The sequence below is a fragment of the Nomascus leucogenys genome, chromosome 9 (genome assembly GCF_006542625.1).
Source record: "Nomascus leucogenys isolate Asia chromosome 9, Asia_NLE_v1, whole genome shotgun sequence".
Lineage (NCBI taxonomy): Eukaryota > Metazoa > Chordata > Mammalia > Primates > Hylobatidae > Nomascus > Nomascus leucogenys.
In genome coordinates this window covers 112067740-112088271 of record NC_044389.1, presented here as the reverse complement: position 1 = coordinate 112088271, position 20532 = coordinate 112067740, and the positions used below count along the sequence as shown (strand labels likewise).

General features: G+C 46.1%; 1 protein-coding gene across 3 annotated transcripts in view; it reads right to left on the bottom strand.

Annotated features, from left to right (window-relative positions):
- PITRM1 (pitrilysin metallopeptidase 1) overlaps window positions 1-20532 on the bottom strand; it is a 39862-nt gene that overhangs the window by 6267 nt on the left and 13063 nt on the right. For 2 of the 3 annotated variants that reach the window (XM_030819364.1, XM_030819365.1), the window contains exons 9-24: window positions 20392-20480; window positions 19447-19575; window positions 18554-18667; window positions 17954-18050; window positions 17245-17379; window positions 15905-16043; window positions 11403-11519; window positions 9783-9915; window positions 8328-8448; window positions 8144-8220; window positions 7726-7891; window positions 7081-7181; window positions 5526-5646; window positions 3913-3987; window positions 2884-2996; window positions 197-322 (exon numbers count right to left, since the gene is read on the bottom strand). In XM_030819364.1, coding sequence (XP_030675224.1) covers window positions 197-322; window positions 2884-2996; window positions 3913-3987; window positions 5526-5646; window positions 7081-7181; window positions 7726-7891; window positions 8144-8220; window positions 8328-8448; window positions 9783-9915; window positions 11403-11519; window positions 15905-16043; window positions 17245-17379; window positions 17954-18050; window positions 18554-18667; window positions 19447-19575; window positions 20392-20480 — 1853 coding nt within the window. The remainder of the gene's footprint in view (window positions 1-196; window positions 323-2883; window positions 2997-3912; window positions 3988-5525; window positions 5647-7080; window positions 7182-7725; window positions 7892-8143; window positions 8221-8327; window positions 8449-9782; window positions 9916-11402; window positions 11520-15904; window positions 16044-17244; window positions 17380-17953; window positions 18051-18553; window positions 18668-19446; window positions 19576-20391; window positions 20481-20532) is intronic. The other variant, XR_004031777.1, reaches the window with a different exon arrangement.

Below are 20532 nucleotides of genomic sequence, written 5' to 3'. Positions count from 1 at the left end.
GGCTGCTGGCCCTAATCCTTGCGCCAGAAAGGACATTGCTGGGTGTGGCTAAGTGCCCAAGAATTGAAAAGAAGCACACACAACAACTTTTCTTTGTCTAAACTTCACTGCAGTAGAAGAAAATGACATTGATAATCACGACTAGAAGACTAAAACGACGTGTGCATCCCAATGTGTGAACTAGAGCGAAACTCACCTGTAAGAGTAAAGGGTGAAAATTCCATTGTGGCTGAGTTTTGCGCCTCCATCATAAGCACCGCCTTTTTCTCGAATTTCTGTATGCAAGAATTTGGCAGTCATCAAACGTGCAAGGATTTTAAGACTGAAATGATTAAAAAAATGCAAGTTAACACCGTGGCTGGTAAAAAAGCATCGACAATGAAGTAATTATTGGATTAAGTGAAAATGAAAATAAAATCAAGTTGTAAAATAATGCTGTATAAATTATGGTCCCATATTTTGGTCTTGTTCGCTCTGTCGCCAGGCTGGAATGCATTAGTGCAATCACAGCGCACTGCAGCTCTGAACTCCTGGGCTCAAGGGATCCTCCCACCACAGCCTCCTGAGTAGCTGGGCCTACAACCACGCCTGACTATTTTTACAGTTTTTGTAGAGGCAGGGTCTAGCTTTGTTGCCCAGGCTGGTCTCAAACACCTGGCTTCAAGCGATCCCCCTGCCTTCAAAGTGCTGGGCTTACAGGCATGAGATTTTCTTTTTAATTAACAAAAACTAAAAAGCACAAGGAAGCACAATTTTCAAACAGCTGGCTTAGACTACAGGGTTGAAGGGACAGGTGGTGGGGACAGAATCTAACACTTCCAGCACCACACTGCTTAACTTGTTCCAATACATATGTGGCATTTTTAAAATCTGGTGAAATAGAAAGAGGTTATTTCTATTGTAAAGGCAAATGTGCAAATGAATATTTATTTAAATGTCTCACAACAGAATATGGAAAAAAGAAACTGAAGTGAGTTTTATAGGAATCCCTTAAGAAAACACACTCTCTCTCCGATAAAGTGCATTTCTAGGAACAGGGCCGATTTCCTCTGCCTTCCACTACGAACGGTAACATCACATTCTAGATGATTCTAGAACACATCCACCTCCTACAGAAGGCAGGGCAGACAATGATGGTAGGGTCTGCAGCAAAGACACAGGCTCCTTGAAGACGCCCGTGGCGAGATCAGCCCCAGGTCGCCGCTTCCACAGACGGGCCTTTTCCTAAAGCGGATGAAGGGTGTCAAATAGGCCAGGTGGGAAATCAAGGAAGGAGTGGGCATGTTCCCAGGGGCTGTGGTGGGAGAAGTCACGACCATCTCGTGTGGGTCCTCCGAGAGAAACCCAGCGCAACTCGGGTGGCTGGGGCACCGTCAGCTGGGACTAGCAGGGTTGGAGCCAGACCCTGGGGGATGGAGTCTCCACAAGCACCAGGAGGGATGGCATTCCATCCGTCCATGCATTATTCTTCCTGAGAAATTTCTATTACTTGTATATTAAAAACACATGCTCACTGTTGAAAGATTATAAAATACAAAAAACAAGGAAAAAAAGATCTAGAATCCCACTGCCCAGGGGGAACCTCCACATTTTTAGTGTTTTCTGTCTACATTTTCCTATTGGATGGTGGAAACAGACACCACTCTTCTGCTGGCACAGCAGACAGTTCTGTTCATTTTCTACAAATACGGAAATAAATGAACAAAGCAGCTGACCACATACTTCTTTTCTACAGAGCAGCTCTTTCTGGGCCCCCACTGCAGCTCCACGCTTCTTCCCCCCAGCTCCTACACACCTCCCCATCTGTGGCCCTACTGTGACACACGTGCACCCTGGAGGCCGGCTCCTTCTCCCATCAGAACAGGCTGCCCAGGTCTAAAAGCCTCCTTTCCCCTCTCTACCAGGCTCACTCCTTTAGTCCCTTATGGGGGTACTGCCTGGGACAAGGACACAGGAAGTGAATTTCCAGGATATAGCATGTTTGAACATATCTGTGTCACACACACCCAACTGACGGGTCCCCAAAGGTGCACGTCTGTGGGTATGTCCTCCTGGTCTGGCCAGTTTCCCCAGATGGGATGAATACATCCGAGGGGCAGCCGCAGTTCAGAAGAAGGGGCTGGAGGGCCAGTCCGTAGGCTGCAAACTCCCTCACCCCATGCCACTCTGGGAACAGGCCTGACCCTGACTCTTGGCTGTGGCTTCGGCCGCTCAACCCAGGGCCTCCTTCCCTGAGCTTCTGACTTGGTGGGGCGACAGGGGAGGCAAACTCCTTAGAGGGACTGTGAGGTGGCCTCCAGCCCTGCCATCTGCAGGGCTCTGTAGGACCACCTGGTTTCTCCCCACTGCCCTGTCCCGGTGGCCCCGGGTCAGGCACCAACCCCCACCCCGACCCACCCACGGTCCGGCTCATGAGGTTCTCCTGCAGCCCCCATGGCTGCCTGGGTTACCTCCCACTCTTTCCCTTTTGGCTTCGTGTCTTGATCTGCCTTTGCTGTCGTTCCATGCATCTGTCCTCATGAAGGCTTAATCTACCATGTTTATCAGAAGTCTCAGCCTAAATTCATTCAATTTTTACCTAGAGATGAGGTGAGTACATGGGGCATTTTGAAAGGAGTCTGTGTTTAGGGTCATAGATATCTGTTTTGTTTATAGGACTCCTCAGAAATTGTTTACAAAAATGACTGGCTCTAAAGCTGGGCCTTTGTTCACGAAGACTGCTGTTTAAAGAGGAGCACTCGTAGATTCACGAAGCCCCAGGTCCAATACTCAGAGTCAGCACAGACTTCTCCTGTGCTAAAACACGCCCTGCGAACTCCAACAGGCTTGACAAGCTCTTCCGTAAGGCTCACACTTGACAGGTCCCGACCTCCACCCTCCTACCTGGCATGATCTGGGTCTGTGTAGGGGACAGTTCGGATGCATTCACCCATGTAATTCACTGGGAAGGGCATCAGGAAGTGAGTCTTCATCTGCCAGGGCTTGAAGGTAGGTTCCTGAGGGACAAGGTGTGGTCAGAGGCGGATGTGCTGCCACGCACCGCCCACGACACTGGGACTGGACCCATCTCAGGAGTCAGAGGCGGCTGTGCTGCCACACACCACCCACGACACTGGGACTAGACCCATCTCAGGGGTCAGAGGCGGCTGTGCTGCCACGTACCGCCCACGACACTGGGACTGGACCCATCTCAGGGGTCAGAGGCGGCTGTGCTGCCACACACCGCCCACGACACTGGGACTGGACCCATCTCAGGGGTCCCATCTCCATGACAGTCTGCAGCCAGGTGCTGGGACGCGAGAGCAACGCATTGCAGTTCCATCACTCCACACAATTTCTCGCTGTAAAACTGACATGGAGTCCTCCAATCTTGACATGATGCTTTAAAGTATACTGTTCAATTAACAACATTTCATTCTACACCGTTTATATCATATACTTATATTTCATATCATATCATATTATATCACAGGAATGTGTTAAATCACTCTACTCCCCAAGGAACCAAACCAAACAGCATCAGCACCAGGCTGAGTGGCAGAAAGGATCTGTCAGGCTGCTCCCCTGGCATCGACTCAGCTCGGGAGCTACGTTCAAAGGAGGGTGAGCTGCCTGGAAGGAGAACACCCGGAGCAGTGACCCACTTCTTGGGCTCAGGGAAGACGCACCCCATACCAGGGCCCTCACCTCCTCAGCACAGGAGGACACACGCCCACCAGGGCCTTCACTCAGCACTATCTCAGACAGAAAAGGCTCAGCATGGCAGTGACAAAGGATGCACTGAACTCACAACTCTAGGGACACGCCAGCCCCACAGACAGGCGGAGAGACGAACGTTCACCATCAGCGGCCGACACAGCCGTGGAGGGAAGCACCGGCCCGCTGGGAACCCGGATGGGCTGTGGTTCTTACCATGACCAGCTTCCTAATGATCTGGGAGCCATGGGGAACGTGGGCATCTCCACCAGAGCTGCTGGGCACAGGTTTCTGAAAATCAAGTTTCCAAGAGAAAAGAGAAAAATCCAGAACTCAAAATATAAGAAGTAACAGAGTTTATAAAATTCACAGAGCTAATAACAAGTGTTAGGACAGATTTGTTTAAGTGTTTTAAATAATAAACACTTAAAAAAAAAAGACAGAAAATAAAAATAGGCCGGGAACAGTGGCTCATGCCTATAATGCCAGCACTTTGGAGGCTGAGGTGGGAGGATTGCTTGGGTCCAGGAGTTTGAGACCAGCCTGGGCAATGTAGTGAGCTCCCATCTCAACAAAAAAAATTTTTTAAATTAGCTGGGCATGGTGGTGCACGCCTGTAGCTGCAGCTACTTGGGAGGCTGAGATTGGAGGATCACTTGAGCCCAGGAGGTCACGGCTGCAGCTAGTTGTAATGGCACCACTGCACTCCATCCTGGGTGCCAGAGACAGACCCTGTCTCAAAATAACAAAAACTAAAAAAAGAAATAAAGTGAATAAAAGAAATTAGAAAATTTTAAAATAAATTTTCAGACAGTCAAGGAAAAGGTAGCCTTGTTATATGGTACAAAGAAAATATTTTAAGCTTTCTTTCTGCACTAATCTGTCAAATCAAGAAGAATGTAAAGTGAAAGGGCTGCAGGCAGAGGCGCCTGGAGCAGCAGGCGGCCACCTCCCATGGGCTCCACCCCCAGAGGCCAGCAGAGAGACCACACCTAGAATTGAACCAGGGATACGCAGACACCAACGGAGAAGACATGAGCGTCAACCTCCTCCACTGAGCAGCATGGCTTCTCTACTGACATCTGTGAACTAGACTACAACTCTCTTTGTAAGTTAATCAAATCTACTAAATTTTTATCACCGACATCACTGTTCTATGTCAAATCCATGGATTCATGAGTCATAGAAACAGCAGTGCCAGGCGCGGTGGCTCACGCTTGTAATCCCAGCACTTTGGGAGGCCGAGGCGGGCGGATCATGAGGTCAGGAGATCGAGACCACGGTGAAACCCCGTCTCTACTAAAAATACAAAAAATTAGCCGGGCGTGGTGGCGGGTGCCTGTAGTCCCAGCTACTCAGAGAGGCTGAGGCAGGAGAATGGTGTGAACCTGGGAGGCGGAGCTTGCAGTGAGCGGAGATTGCGCCACTGCACTCCAGCCTGGGCGACAGAGCGAGACTCCGTCTCAAAAAAAAAAAAAAAAAAAAAAAAAACCCCAGCAGTAAACAGCCTTCTTCAGGCCACTGTTTGGGCCATTCCTCTGCCAGCGTATTCCAGCCGAAGTCTGTTTTCCCATCAGACTACTCACTGCAAGGCACAGGAGTGAGTGCAGGATCTAAGGCCACACCGCAGGGTCTGAACTCACTTAACTGGGCCAACACTGGACAAGATACTTAATCCTCCTGAACCTCAGTTTCTTCATCTGCGTATGGGGGATATGAACCCCCACATGCCAGACTGTTCTGAGAATTGAGTTAACACTTGTAAAACATGAGAGGGGCTCCTGGCAACTGCCAGGTGCTCACCGGGCGCCAGCACCATCAGTGCATACCTCGACCGTGTGTGGGCGCACAGGCCTCCGTTCCTTCTTACTCCGACCGATGCTTCTAAGGAAGTCTTCGACCGCTTTTTCTGTCTGAGACATCTGCTGAGGAGTCGCATTTACTGAACACCTGTTTGAAAAATTACGTATACATAAAACCACTGTTAGAAAAAACAGTTTTAGTAATTCATCACATTTTGTATAACTCAATAATGTTGTTTTTATAGAAAATGTTCAAAGTGTTAAAAGAAACAGTAGCCAAATGTGGAAATACCACGGCCGCCTCCCTGCTCTGCAGTGCTTCAGGTTATCAAGAGATTTCCGCACAGTTCAATGTGGCAGCTAAAGAAGCCGTCCAGATGCGGAGCCTGAGACTCTAAACTCTTGTTCTTCCAAAGAGCAAAGAAAATACAGAGACTATTAAGATCTGCTAAACATGCCTTCAGAATTACACTATCAAAACACTGACAACTTTTAAAATTACTGTTCAGAAGTCATCAATTTGAAAATGTGAAATGGTTGTTAAAGCAGAACATTATAAAGTGCAAAAAATTACCATGCTCTCAAAGTTACATGAAAATAGAACTCTTCCAAATTCTACAGAATTGCAAATAATACTATCATATAAAATCTACTTGAACTCTACAGTATATTGACAGAGTGTATATTTTTTCCTTTTGGCTGTAAATCCTAAACTTATTCTAGTTAAAGTAACAGCAGGTACCATTATATTAATACTAACTATATCCTAGGCATGTATGCTGCCTTTAAGATATTCTTTCTTTTATTCCTTACAATAAACCTGCAAAGGAAGGTTTTATGGAGAAGGAAGCAGAAGACCCAAGTGGGTCGGCTGCCAGGACCGCCTGGGAGCGAGCGTGAGTGCTGGCCCGGCACCAGAAGCCAGGCCTGCCTGAGCCCAATGCCAAGAGGCCCTGATCGCCAGGCTTCGCCTCTGGCCACCCACAGACCGCCCTGTAGAATCTGCCAGGGATTCTCAAGACATGACTGGGGAAAGGCATCAGGACTCTCTGTGAAGAAGGACGAGTGACTTCAGCAAACATTTTCTTGTTAAGTACTGACGAATACATCAATGTCACTGACAATAAGATGCTGAAAATAAACTCTTAATCATTTTTAAACTTTATTCATGCTCACACACCTGAGGGCATAAGGCCAACAGCAGGTATAGGACTGAGCTGAGAGATGTTTCCTCAAAGCATCATATAATTTTATAAGAAACTGCACTTCTACTCTGGTCTTCAGCAAGCTCACCCTTACAGATAGCTCAGTTATGGACCACGTGCTTTTGGAAGCAATGTAACTACTTGCCCTCTACCTATTTGCGCTTCTAGAACAAAATTAGCCTGCTTTCTTCCCCATCTCCTACAAGTTTTAATAAGCTTAAAATATTCTCTTAGTTTATTAGAACACTTGACATTTACAATAAATTCTATAACTTTACCTTTACCAAGCACTCTATCTTGAAGTTTCTACAAGTAAAAAAATACCTAAAAACTATATTTAATAGAAGGAATCATAAAATATTTAGAAACAAATGCACCTCATATTATCACCATTTAACAAGTGTTTCTTGATACGCGGGAACTTCCTTAGGATGGGTTTGATGTCTGTCATTTCTGCAATCCTCTTCATCAGCCGCACCTGAGGCAGAGGACACTCGCTCAGAGAGAGGCAGAGGACACTCGCTCAGAGAGAGGCGGGGGACGCTCGCTCAGAGAGAGGCGGGGGACGCTCGCTCAGAGAGAGGCGGGGGACGCTCGCTCAGAGAGAGGCGGGGGACGCTCGCTCAGGGAGAGGCGGGGGACGCTCGCTCAGGGAGAGGCGGGGGACGCTCGCTCAGGGAGAGGCGGGGGACGCTCGCTCAGAGAGAGGCGGGGGACGCTCGCTCAGAGAGAGGCAGAGGCCACGACAGACCCACTCCGTCTGAACCAAGCACCCATGACATCAGAACCCTGCTAGGGCAGGGGTTATGTGTGCGAGTGCGTGGCTTGAGGAGGGCTGGAACCGGGGTGCGGGGTGGTACAAAGGGGAAGATGAGTTAAAACCAACCAATCAATTCTTCCCATATTTGGTCAGTTACAAAGTTAGCACTTTGGGACATAAATTAATGTATTCCCAAAGAAATCAGTAACCCTGGAATATGTGGCTAAACCAGAGTAACAGAGGTTCCTTCCAAGCTTCCCACCTGATCCATCCCGCTGAAGGTCTCCTGCAGGTCCCCTGCGGGCGTGAGGGTCCGGCCTGCCCTGATGGATGCGTACAGGTGCCCGGAGTCAGGAATTCCATTGGCGAGCTCCTGGGCGGTCATCTTCACCAGCACCTTGAAGTGCTCCTCTTCTTCAAAGCACGGGCTGTGGAAAAAGGAGAAGAAGAAATTCCTGTAGACCCATTCATCATGTCCCTTCAGTATCATGGAAAGTTGATTTAAGTGTAAGTTTTCAGACTACTTTAACAACCAAAGAAATTTTATAAGTCCATATGAACTACAAGTAGAAGACTTGGAAATCAACAACACACACGAGTAAAACTGTCTCCTTTAAAGTACTTCAAACGAAGATCTCTCGTACGCCCCAAGGATGGACAACCCTCGCAAATAAAATTACTTGTTAAATATTTCACTCCATAGATGCATCATGTCTGGCAGGTTTCGATCCAGGCAGAGAGAGGAGAAAAGCACACCCTGAACCAAAGAAAACACAGAAGAACAGAATTAGGGCCGAAACAAACAGTGACAGACACTGGAGAAAAAGTCCCCACCGCAGCTGTCATCGGACGGTACCAGGCTACCTGCTCGTAGGCGTCCATGTGCGAGTCGTCGGGGAGCACGTGGGGAGAAGCGCTCATCCCTCCAGTCTTCAGTTCCATCTGCTGAGCCTGCTCCCGGTAGTCAAGGAGGCCACAGCCCAGCCTGACACAGCAGAGAAGCATCACCCCGATTACAAGGCAGTCTTTACTGAATCATTTTTAAAATCGTGCATCTTGAATTACAAGTTGCTTCCATTAATTCAATAACCGCAGCTTTGCCAACCTCTTCACACTTCGAAGGTCATCAAGCAGGCGCACACTCTGTCCTTCGCCCTCAAGAGTTCACGCGCCCCCTCCCCCAGGGAGACCCCAGTTTCTCCCGTCTGGGAAGTCAGTGTCCAGAGGCACAAGACACTTGGGCGGCCAACGTCTGCACTCAAAACAACATTCTAAAATAGGCATTTCCAGTCGTAAGCTTTTCAATAAATGTTTTATGAGTACTCCCTACTCTCTTTGCCCAGATCACTGTGATACATACTTCCTTTGCTTAAATGTCTGGTAGCCTGGGCGGGGGAGTCCAAAGACTAAAGATTTTTTAGGTTTTTAAGAAAAGCATTTTCCTCTCAGCACTCATGCTTTTGAAAGAAACATTCACAGTGATGCTGCTAATGCCAGAAATAATTGAGTCAAGGGAATGACCATGAGGTGTTTCCTAAACTGCTACAAAAGGATGAACAGTGGCAGCTATATTTAAAAAGAAAGGCAGGGAACTTTCAAAACCCTGAAGACATTTTTCCATCTGAGCGGACCCTCAGCCAGGGTGCAGAAGGTGTCACAGCCACGTAGCTTTCTGCAGCACGCAGACAACTTCATCTCCACAGAGGGAAGACCCCAGCTGCAAGTCAGGTTGGGCAGTGGTCCTTGAAGCTGGCTGCAGGGTTCCCTGTTGCCCTATTATCCTGGATGGGAATGGGAGCCCACAGCCCTGTCTACTGCTTGTCCTGCAACCTCGGCCATGGCAGAGCTGGGCAAAAAGTCAAGTGTTGATGTGTGCACTCATGTGTGTGTCTCCAGATATGTGCACACCCCACCTAGGGAGGATGCCAGCAACTGCAGGGTCAGCTCGGAGGAGGAGGCACGCAGGCAGCAGGCACTCCTGTTCCCAAGGCAGCCCTGGGCCACACTGCACATCCAATTACTTACACTTTTGGATTAAACCATCAATCCTTTCCAAAGCTTCACAGATTCATATGCTGAGATAGAGATCTATAAGTATCTCCTTATATTATACCATAGATTCATAACTATTTCAATGTAATATAGTAAGAAAATGTTACTTTCATAAAAAATTCTAAACCAATATATTGTACACCATACTTACTAACATTGTAAGTTGTGATTCACTGAAGGTAATTCCTACTGATGCATTAGAACAATACAGATATGCACACAAAGCAGACATTAGTAAGACACACAAGGGTGTGTTGCGACTCGTACTTGGTGAGGACGCTGCAGAAGAGGGGCACATAGGGCCTCAGCTCCTCGGGGAGTGTGTTCAGGCTGGAGAAGGCCCGGAAATACACCATGCCATTGGTGGGCTGGGCACAGTACTGAACAGGGATATCTCCGGCTAGAAAAACAAAAGGGATTTAATTTTTATTGTTGCCAGTAAAATTTTAACCACTTGTAATATTTAAAAACAATGCTATTTATTGCTTTTTCAAGAATGGAGGTTTAAGACTTATACTAGAGTTTATATAAATTTCCCTATTGTATTTTCATGATAAAAAACTGGAACTGTCTTCAATAGTAAAGCAACCTGTGCTCTCCAAGGAATGGGAAAGGAAGGATGGAACCATTACCTTCTGGTCCCATAACTGCGAGTTCCAGTTACTCAACCTCTCCATGTCAACCAGACGGAACTCCGACCAGGTGCCCCCAAGACCCCTGGGCCCACATCGCACCCGTCCTCAGCGCTGCTCATCTTCCCCAACAGGCCCTGCCACTCTCTGGCCCCACAACAGAAGGCGCCCCAGGGCCCCAAACAAGGCTCCTGGTGTCCCCCACCCACTCTTCCTGACCTCAAGGGGAGGGCTGGGCATTCAGCTTCGCATGTCCCTACCTAGCAGAGTGCCCTAGACCAGCGGAGGGACCAAGGCACGGAAAGACGACTGATTTATTCTCACTCTTAGCAAACACTTAACGAGATTCACGGACAAAAACTGCCAGGGTTAACAGATCAGAGGAATGTCAGCCTCGATTTCCACTCACATGTGCCCACACACACACACATGAAAATAAACAAGATATAAACATGACAAGCGCTATCAGAAGACAAAAGGTAGGCTGGAGACGCTTCACAGGACACAGGGATGCTCAGGGTGAAATCCCATCCCCGTCCTCGAGGTACAAGTGAGAGCCATGCTGCCCTCAGCTCAGTCACGTCCAGCCACACCCGCTGGTAAGCTCAGCATCAACATCGTCCCAGGTGAGGTTACCCCAAAGACGCTTCTCCTGCTACTAGCCAGGAGCCAGAGAGAAAGGGGGCACCCTGAGAACCCAAAAGCAGTGACAGACCACGGGACAAAAAGTACCACGGAACGAAAGGTGCCACGGAACGAAACATGTCATGGAACAAAACGTGCCACGGAACGAAATGCCAGGACACGGCAGGGGGATAAACCTGGCCTCCAACTCCCTTTCAACTCAGCACTCACCTTTCCGGGGGCTCTTGTGCCTCTGCTTCCTCTATGCTGACAGGAGGGTAAATAGCTGGGACAAGGGGCTCTGAGGATGCCTCTATTTTTAAAACTGCACTTAATACAGTCACAGCATAACCCAAATCCTCATTTGATTCTAGAAGCAGGAAATCAGAGCGCCCTATCAAACCCCTCTCAGGAACACACACACAGGCTCTTACTGAGTGAACAAGTCTATCACCACCGAGAGTTAAGAACAAGGCAGAAGACACGTGTAGAGCAGGACTATGAATGCACAGGGCTGCTCGAGTGTTTCAGGGAAAACCTGCAAGATGTGACTCTACTGCTTCTGTGAGGAGTGATACTTAATTTCCCCAAGGAACCCGAGACCTGGGAAAAGCGTAGTGTTCACAGTGACCTGTCAGGACCACGTCCAACTCTGTGACAGGTATGGTGGGCTCAATATCTGAAACTTTCAACGCTGGCAGACAAGAGGCATCTTGAGGTTTGCTTTGTTGAGTCCGTAATTCTAAACCTAAAATAGAAACAAGAAAAAGGAATATTCAGGGCCATAATTAAAAGGTTTGATGCAACTCATCTCCTATGTTATTATCTTAACATCCAGAATTAGCCGTCCACGCCAAGTGTGGGGAGTACAGGAGCACTGTGGTTTGCAAAGTATCTCCTATTTCCAGGCTGACCAGATTGAGACGCACTAATAACCTGCTTAGTAGGTAGCCCTTTTCCTAATTCTCATTTTCAATTATTGAACAATTCTGCTGGGGAGTGGTGGTTTGCTCAAGCAGGTTTCTCCTGCACCCTTCCAAACTTTACATTAAATAGATTCAACTTGTTTTTAGAGTTTTCAAACCATTTCTTGTTGGACTGAAATTTAGTGATCTTTATACTTACCTTCTTTTTGTTTTGAGACAAGGTCTGGCTCTGGGCACCTGTGGAGGAGTGACACTGCCTGAGATGCTCACTGCACCCCAAGGTCCTGTGTCTAAGTGTGTGGCACGCTCTCAGGGGAACTTTAGAAGGTGGAAATGGAACATGGGGGAGGTCAACCCAGCAGATACCAGGAGTGCTGTCTGCGGGGACTGAGTTAAAGTGGGAACTCTGCACAGCCCTCCCTGGGAGTTGTGGAATCATGCATTTGTGTACTCCAGGCTGGAGTACTCAGCTCACTGCAGCCTCTGCCTCCTGGGCTCAAGTGATCCTCCCACCTTAGCCTCCTACGTGACCGGGACTAGGGGTGCACACCACCATACCTGGCTGATTTCTGTTTTTATTTTTTGTAGAGACGAGGTTTTGCCATGTTGCCCAGGCTGTCTCAAACTCCTGACCCCAAGTGATCCTCCCACCTTGGCCTCCCAAAGTGCTGGGATTCCAGGCATGAGTCACTGCACCTGGCCCTATACTTGTTTTCTATTGTTTCATTTTCACTAATTTCAACAAAAGACTTACAGAAGTGCATAAATCACACAAATTACAGTGGTGCTTAGAAAGACACTTCCTGGGCCTGACAGTCCATGCATCAATGAGGGAGGCAGCACCTTCACAGCGGACTCCTTCACTGAGCCACAGCCTATGTGGAGGATCCAGAAGACCCAGGCGTGCTCCCCGCCCTGATGGCCATCAGTGAAGCGGCTTCACAGTGCTACACCGAGCCAAGCAAGTACACAAATGCATGATTCCACGACTCCCAGGGAGGGCTGTGCAGAGTTCCCACTTTAACTCAGTCCCCGCAGACAGCACTCCTGGTGTCTGCTGGGTTGACCTCCCCCATGTTCCATTTCCACCTTCTAAAGTTCCCTGAGAGCGTACCATGCACTTAGACACAGGACCTTGGGGTGCAGTGAGCATCTCAGGCAGTGTCACTCCTCCACAGGTGCCCCACCGTGGGCTCCAGCCCTCCTGTCCACCTCTGGAGCCGCAACTGCCATCAATGAGCACCCCTGCTCCCAGCAGCATCTGGAGCCCAGGCTCCCAATGGCACGGAGCTCAGACCTGGGCTCTGCAGGCTTCCCCTGCCTGCTTGCCACCTACCTAACATCCTGACTTTCCTGACCTCACGCCACTCAGAGGTTTTCTAATCTGTGGCTTTGCCACGAAGCTCCCTCCTGCCTCTTCCCCGACCCAGCTTCCCCTGTGGTCCCTGGGCCCACCTGCACTAGAGCACGCCACAGCTACCCTGACATCCAGAGCTCCTTCTCTGAACGCACTCACTCACAGTCGGTAGAAAAAGCCTCTGGCACTTTCTCCTCTGTTTTCTTTCAGCACATCACACACTCCCTGATGGTGGAGGCTTTACCCCTTCATAGTGCTTAAGACACACACAAGACCAGAAAGTGGAAGATTCAAGCTTTTACTACATCGTTTCCCATTCCCCTTTTCTGCATTGTTGTTCTCTACAGATTGGCTTTTAATTCACAGAACCCTAACACTGCCGTGCACACTTGAAGACTTATTGACCTGAAATAACCATTCAATGCACTAGCACTGTGCCCTCCTTTAAAGGAGCTCTGCAGTGAGTGTGTAAAGGAGAAATCTGTAGTGTGAGCACTGCTCATGAACCTACTGGTTTGGACTACAGTATACGGGGTTTTCTTAAAGCACTACTGAGTCCAGGCCACGAATATGAAGTAATTTAGGAAACGTACAACCTGTTGCCTACTCATGGAATTATCTTGTGTACTCATGAATAATTTCAATTAAAAGCGGGAAGATTGGAGCTTGTCAATTATCACAAAACAGAGCTTAATAAGGGGAAAGAAAAAAGACTAACGTTAAAAAAAATAGAGCTTAAAACAGTTGTCTCTAGTCTCTACTAAAAATACAAATAATTAGCCAGGCGTGGTGGCAGGCGCCTGTAGTCTCAGCTACTTGGGAGGTTGAGGCAGGAGAATGGCGTGAACCCGGGAGGCAGAGCTTGCAGTGAGCCGAGATCGTGCCACTGCACTCCAGCCTGAGTGACAGAGCAAGACTATCTCCAAAAAAAAAAAAAAAAAAAAAAAACAGGTGTCTCTAAATAAGAATTCAGATAGAAAGAGTAAGAGCAGGTTACAAATTGACATTAATTTTTCTTTTACATGATGTAACTTCAAACTTAGCATGATCAAAATGGAGTCACTTACTTTCCACCTAACATCCACTCTTACCTCCTGACAAGCCTGACAATTTCTCAGAATCCCAGCCCAACTAGCTTTTTTAACAGGAAAAGTAAGTGCATGTGTGTATGTGTTGCATCTATTTTTAAAAGGCTTAACACATAACTTACAAGCAATAATATTCACAATTTTAAAGACTCAGCTGAGTTCTGACAACTGTGGCAAGTTATGAAGCCACCACATCATAGTACTGGGCCTTTCTAGCACCCCAAAACTCTCCCATCCCCACTACAGTCAACCACACCCTGACTGGGCCTCCAGCAGCTTCTCATCTGCTCTCTGTCCCTGCAGCTTTGCCATATCTAGGCTTCCCATGAATGGCCTCGGGATGTCATCTTGCGCCCAGCTTCTTTCCCTTTGTGGGAAGCTTCGAGATGCACCAATACCAAGCGCGCATTATGTTGTACATGTTGATGCAAATCTGGGTTGTTTCAAGTTTTGTGCGGACACCTGTTTTCATTTCTCTTGAAGGAACACTAGGAGCGGGGCCCTTCCTGGTCCGTGCATGTTGGCTGGCACTGAGAACTGTGACCCTGTTTCCTAGGTGGCCACACCCATTTTGGCTCCTTTGTCAGCACGTGAGCACTCCCCCTGCCTCTCAGGATTGACAACATTTGGTACTGGCAGTAATTTTTAAAATGTTAGTCATTCTAGTAGGTGTAAAATGGTATATCACTGTAGTTTTAATCTACATTTTTCTAATAATGATGATACATTTCCCTAAGAAAGTAATGAGATTATTTCCCATGTAATGATTTATGTGCCTATTTGCCATTAGGATCTGTTAGATGATATCTGTCAAAATCTTTTGCCCATGTGTTAATTGGGTTGCGTGTTGTCATTATTGAATTGTTCATTTTTCGTATATTCTGAATACCAGCCTTTATCAGATACCACTTTTGCAAATGTTTTTTCCCAGAGGCCGAACTCCCTCTGAGAATCCATTTGGGTCCCCTTCTCTCCCGTGGCCTCCTCCCTTCCTTTGCTCCACCCGGCTGCTCCCCCAGCTGCTGCCAATCCCCGTCTCACTTTTCTTTCCACTCCCACCATCCTGGCCTAGGTCGTCATGCCACGCTTAGGTGTCTAATTGCCTCTCAGCAGTTTTCTCCATCCAATTTCTCTATTTTTCTGCAAAACTATCCAGAATGAGGCTGCAGCTATGCTGCTCACTGACCCAGCAGTTCTCCTGCCTTAATACATGAAGCACCTGTGTGCTCCCTATCTTCCACACAGGCCCTCCCCAGAGCCGGCGGACACACCTGTCTCCCCCACACACACCGTCCTCCCTCCATGCCCACCACTCCACCATCCCTGTGTGTCCCACGCCTGTCCCACAGAATCCTGGTGCTGCTCTGCGGCTGGCACACACCCTCTATGCCTGAGACAGGCCTCTTCCCAACACACAGCTCTCACTGTCCACACTGCTCACAGGCCATGCAACACGCACTGCAACAGAACAATGGTACTGGCATATTGTGGCACCTGATAAATAAAAAGTATTTACAAAATCTGTAAAACAAATACATCTTTTCAAGCTACTTCTTTTCAATGACTCCTGCGTTGCCTACTGAGCTACAAGGGCAATTTTCTGAGAATATCTGAACTCACTGCACCAAACGTGGGCTCTGTTGGCGCCCGGCGGACACCTATTGGTTGAAATAATACCTGCCTCCAACTACTAACTCACTAACAAGTCCACTAGGCCCGAGTGCAGGTTCGGGACTCGCCAGCTTGGAAGGAAGCCTCTGACCTTTCTCGTAGATCTGCTGCCTGTCTCTGGGGGACAGAGCCTCGACCTTCTGCTTGAGCTTCGTGGCTTCCACCTGTGCCTGCTTCTCGTGATACTTGTCATCTGGCCTCATCGATAAAGTCAGCTTATGCTGGTTATTCTGCAGCAACCACAGCAACAACAAAAGCCAAGTGAAAACAAGATCTTATTACATCCTAACACTCAACGAGCTTCTGCTGATGTGTTCTTGGTCCTGTAGTTCCACTTTCCCACTTTAAAAATAGTAATAACAGAACGCACCTCAAGAATTGTTTTGCTGATGCAAGTACACAAGCCTTATAAAATGCTTACCACCATACCTGCCTATGTAGTAGGCACAGAATTCATATATGCTGTTATTCTACTATTATTATTACTATGGTCATTAGGTCTCAAACATATCAATACTAATCATTTTCATTACATCTTAGTTGTAAAAAGGTTTGCACTTTTAAGTACTACAGATCTTGGATTTTAGTCTAAATTGAAGATAATACAGAATTCTATTTTTTGTCCAGTGTTCATTCTACTATTAACTTCTAAAAGGCTAGAACTACATTTCCCATTCAATACTTTATAAATTATTAGAACAAAATACATGTTGATGTAATATAAAAATTAACATTAGGTGATTTCATGTCCTTTCCTTGTTTCAACAATTAAAAAACTACACATGCACAAAATGCTCCCATATAAAATACTACAAACAGAGGTGAGATAACTAGAAGACACCAGAAAGTTCATGGAAAATAACTTACAACAGCTGAGAGAAACTGCAGGTCAAATTATTAAATCGTATCTCATGTCTAAAACAATGGAACCTACTGGAGAGTTCCCCTTCACAGCAGAAAACAGTCTCTCCCACCACGGGAACCCTTTTTAAAAGTTCTACCATAGTAATGAGTACAAAGCAAGGAACAGGCAACCAAGCACAACTGCCTAAAAATCTGAGAAAACAAACGCACAAGCATCAAAAGAATTCACTCACGAAAACCAGAAGATTCATTACATTTGGGTGACTGTTCTCGTATTTTATATTCTTCTACTAATAAAAGAACAATATATGCAGATGTTTTGTTCATACACACAAACATACATATATTCACATACTAAAAATGCACATATACATTCATCTAAAAAAACTATCACCTTGCATTACAATCTGGAAAATAAATTAATGTAAGTATTTAAATTTTTAATTAGAAATTAAGTCACCCATTAACAGAAATTACTTAAATGTATAGATTATGTTCCTAATATTCCTTTCATTAGTATAAAATTCAACTTCAAAATTAGAGAAATGAATTATCCAACTTTCTTACCTTAAAATACTGTTTTACTTTTTCCTGCAAAAATTTTGGATTTTCCTGTAGGCACTGTCTGAATTTAGCCAACTGATTTCCCAACTGCAAGAGCTCCACAGGGTCCCCATCGTGGTTCCAGCAAGAAGCTATGTACTGGAAGGAAGCATTCCACATCCACAATGCAGCTGGTACCACACAGTACAACCTCCACAAACAGCCCAGACTTGAGATTCAGATCCTAGTTTCTATATTTAAATATACCACAGATGATTGTTTATAACAAAAGTCATGTAATTCTTTGGATGGAGAAACAAAAAACTTACTCTAGCCCTATTTTGTTCTAATAAAATAAAAAGCACAGGCTGAAATAATGTTTAGGAAATAACCAACAGATTACTAGTTATAAATCCTGCAGCACACCAACATGGCACATGTATACATACGTAACAAACCTGTACATTGTGCACATGTACCCTAAAACTTAAAGTATAATAATAAAAAAAACCTTACCCATTTAAAGTAATCTATTTCACATAATCTCAAAAAGCCAATTAGGCTAGTAACAAGACGTCTATTATAAAAGTAAATTTATATTTTATCAAAACCAGTATAACTTTCAAGGTTCAAATGAAAAGTGCTATCAATATCCATCTATATTTTTAGTGCGTCAAAACCACTAATTAGCAAAGTCAAAAAAAACAAAAAAAGTTGTTGAGAAATCACTTACTGACGTCAGCATCAGCCCAAAGCTGGTAGACTGATGTTTCATCTGTATTTCAATTTTATGAAGTAAAGCCTCAATTCGATCATCTTCAAATCCTTTCCTAAAGAATACAGTGAAGAACAAAGATGGGCCAGACACAATGGCTCATGCTTATAATCCCAGCACTTTGGGAGGCCAAGGCAGGAGGACTGCTTGAGGCCAGGAGTTTAAGACCGGCCTGGGCAACAAAGAGAAAGCCCATCTCTACTATAGAAAAATTAGCTGGGCATGGTGGTGTGCACCCTAGTTCCAGCTACCTGGGAGGCTGAGGCGGGAGGATCACCTGAGCCTGGTAGGGGAGGAAAAGGCAGTGAACCGAGATCATGCCACTTCACAGCAGGCTGGGTGACAAAGCGAAACCCTGTCTCAAAACAAAAACCTAAGAAGCTGAAGAGTTTTAGTAACAGAAGGTAGCAAAGATAAGATTTAAACAACTAAATATGAACAAATGCATGTTATATGACTGAGAGGGAAGGCCGAAACAATGGATCAGGCTCAGCTCCTCCCGAAAAGCATGCAGGAATGAGGAACGAAAGCAGATTGTTACAAACAAGCCACACTCACTTAACTACTTCATCAATCGTTCTGTCCACGAGGCTTCTGACGGCCTCAATGTCTTTCTCCGCAATCCCCTGGAGGCCGACACTGAAGTAGGCCTCCCTCGTGTAGCCATTATATCTAGAAGACAAAACCAGAAATGATGCACTGGAATCCGGGCACGTTCATCATGCCCTGGTAATATGCTTGATTTAAAGATCAGAACGAAGCGCTTTAAACTCCAGCCCCTCCACTGAAAAGCGCATTAAAGCAGTGTTCTCAAGTAACTGGTTCTGTGTACATCCACGTCATTTTTACATCTTTTTTTAAAAATAAAATTTAAACTTTTGAGTTACGGCAGGATAAATATCAAAACAGAGAACTGCTGAGTTTTACAGAATTTTAAAAATTCCTGTAGTCCCAGCTACTCTGGAGGCTGAAGCAGGAGAATGGCATAAACCTGGGAGGCGGAGCTTGCAGTGAGCCAAGATCGCACCACTGCACTCCAGCCTGGGTGACACAGCGAGACTCCGTCTCAAAAAAAAAAAAAAAAAAAAAAAAAATTTTTCTAATACTTAATGACCTGACCTGTAAGAGACAACAGCATGACATTCTGAGGCCCTGGAAAAGCTGTCTTTGTGCTGGGTGTTTTCTCTTGGACAAACGCCCCCTTGAGGGGACACAAATGGCTGGCATTGGATCCAGGATCTCATCCAGAGCTCCCTGATGGGGGCGGCCATCCTGTGCACCATCAGACACTCCGCAACTTCCTGGTCCACCATCTTCCGATTACAGCAATCAAAAATCCAAAAATGTTCCAGACATTGTCAAGTGTGGGGCGGGGACAGGGTGTGGAGGTGGAGGAGCAAAACTGCCCCCAACCAATGAGAACTACTGATCTAATCTAATCATAAACTCACCCAACATCAGGAGAAAAGTCTGTGCCAAGGCCAGATTCAATCAAGGCTTTGTAAAAGGGAGAATTGGGCCCAGAAGTCAAGAGTGAAGACAGAAGACTTAATGTGAAGGCTTCAAACGTGTCGGTAATGCTGCATTGAAAAAAAAAAAAAAGGAAAGGGGAGGTAAGAAAAGAGTAAAGGGAAAATTATTGGCCCTTATGCACATTTTATTTAAAATCACTACATATCTTTCTAGAAATTCTTGCATTTCAACATTTATTTTAACAATTTTATGAGCAAAAGAGAATTTCCCTTAAATACCGGGATTTTTGAAGGGGGGCGCAAACCATAAAATTAACTTCACCGCACATGAAATGCTCACTATGTGACAGCCTGCTAAGCACTTTTCACACGTGATTTAAATGACAGGCACAGTGGCAGCACCATTAAGGAGACAAGGAACAAGCCAGGAGAGGTGCCAGCCACAGAGCTGCAGGCTGAGCACAGGAGGGCCCAGAGCCCAAGCCTTCCCTTCCTGAACACCCCCCAGCACGGTTCCGACCTAGTCTCGTGAAACCACCGGAATTACAAAGTTTTGTATGTGGTATATTTTGCCGAGGTGCGTGTTCATAGTACCATTCTCACACTCAAAGGGACCTGTGACCCCAAAATGTGAGCAATTGCTGGTCTGACGCGGTCTTTTCTCTGCAGGAATAAAGCTTTGAAATACAATAAGTAAAAGACTTTTCTTCTGGAGGGCTATCAAAAATGATTTTCCTCAAAAACCATTTTGGATGTTATTAAAAACTTTTGACATTTTGTGCTCTATTCCTAAAATCCACTTAACCCCTGAATCCTAACTATATATTAATTTACATTTAATTGTAGAACTCACTTCTGAACCTTCTAATAGGAACATTTTCCTCATGTTTTTGTCTTGTATGAGCTTTGACAGCATATACTTACTCTGGTAAGAGGACGCTAATGCTGACGGTTGTTTGTTTAGAGGGATCTGTAGCAAATGAATCTGGGCCACATGTTATCTGGAATTCCCTCTGCAAAATGATGTAACATTGTGAGTAGGCACAGTGTCTGACAGTTGTCAAC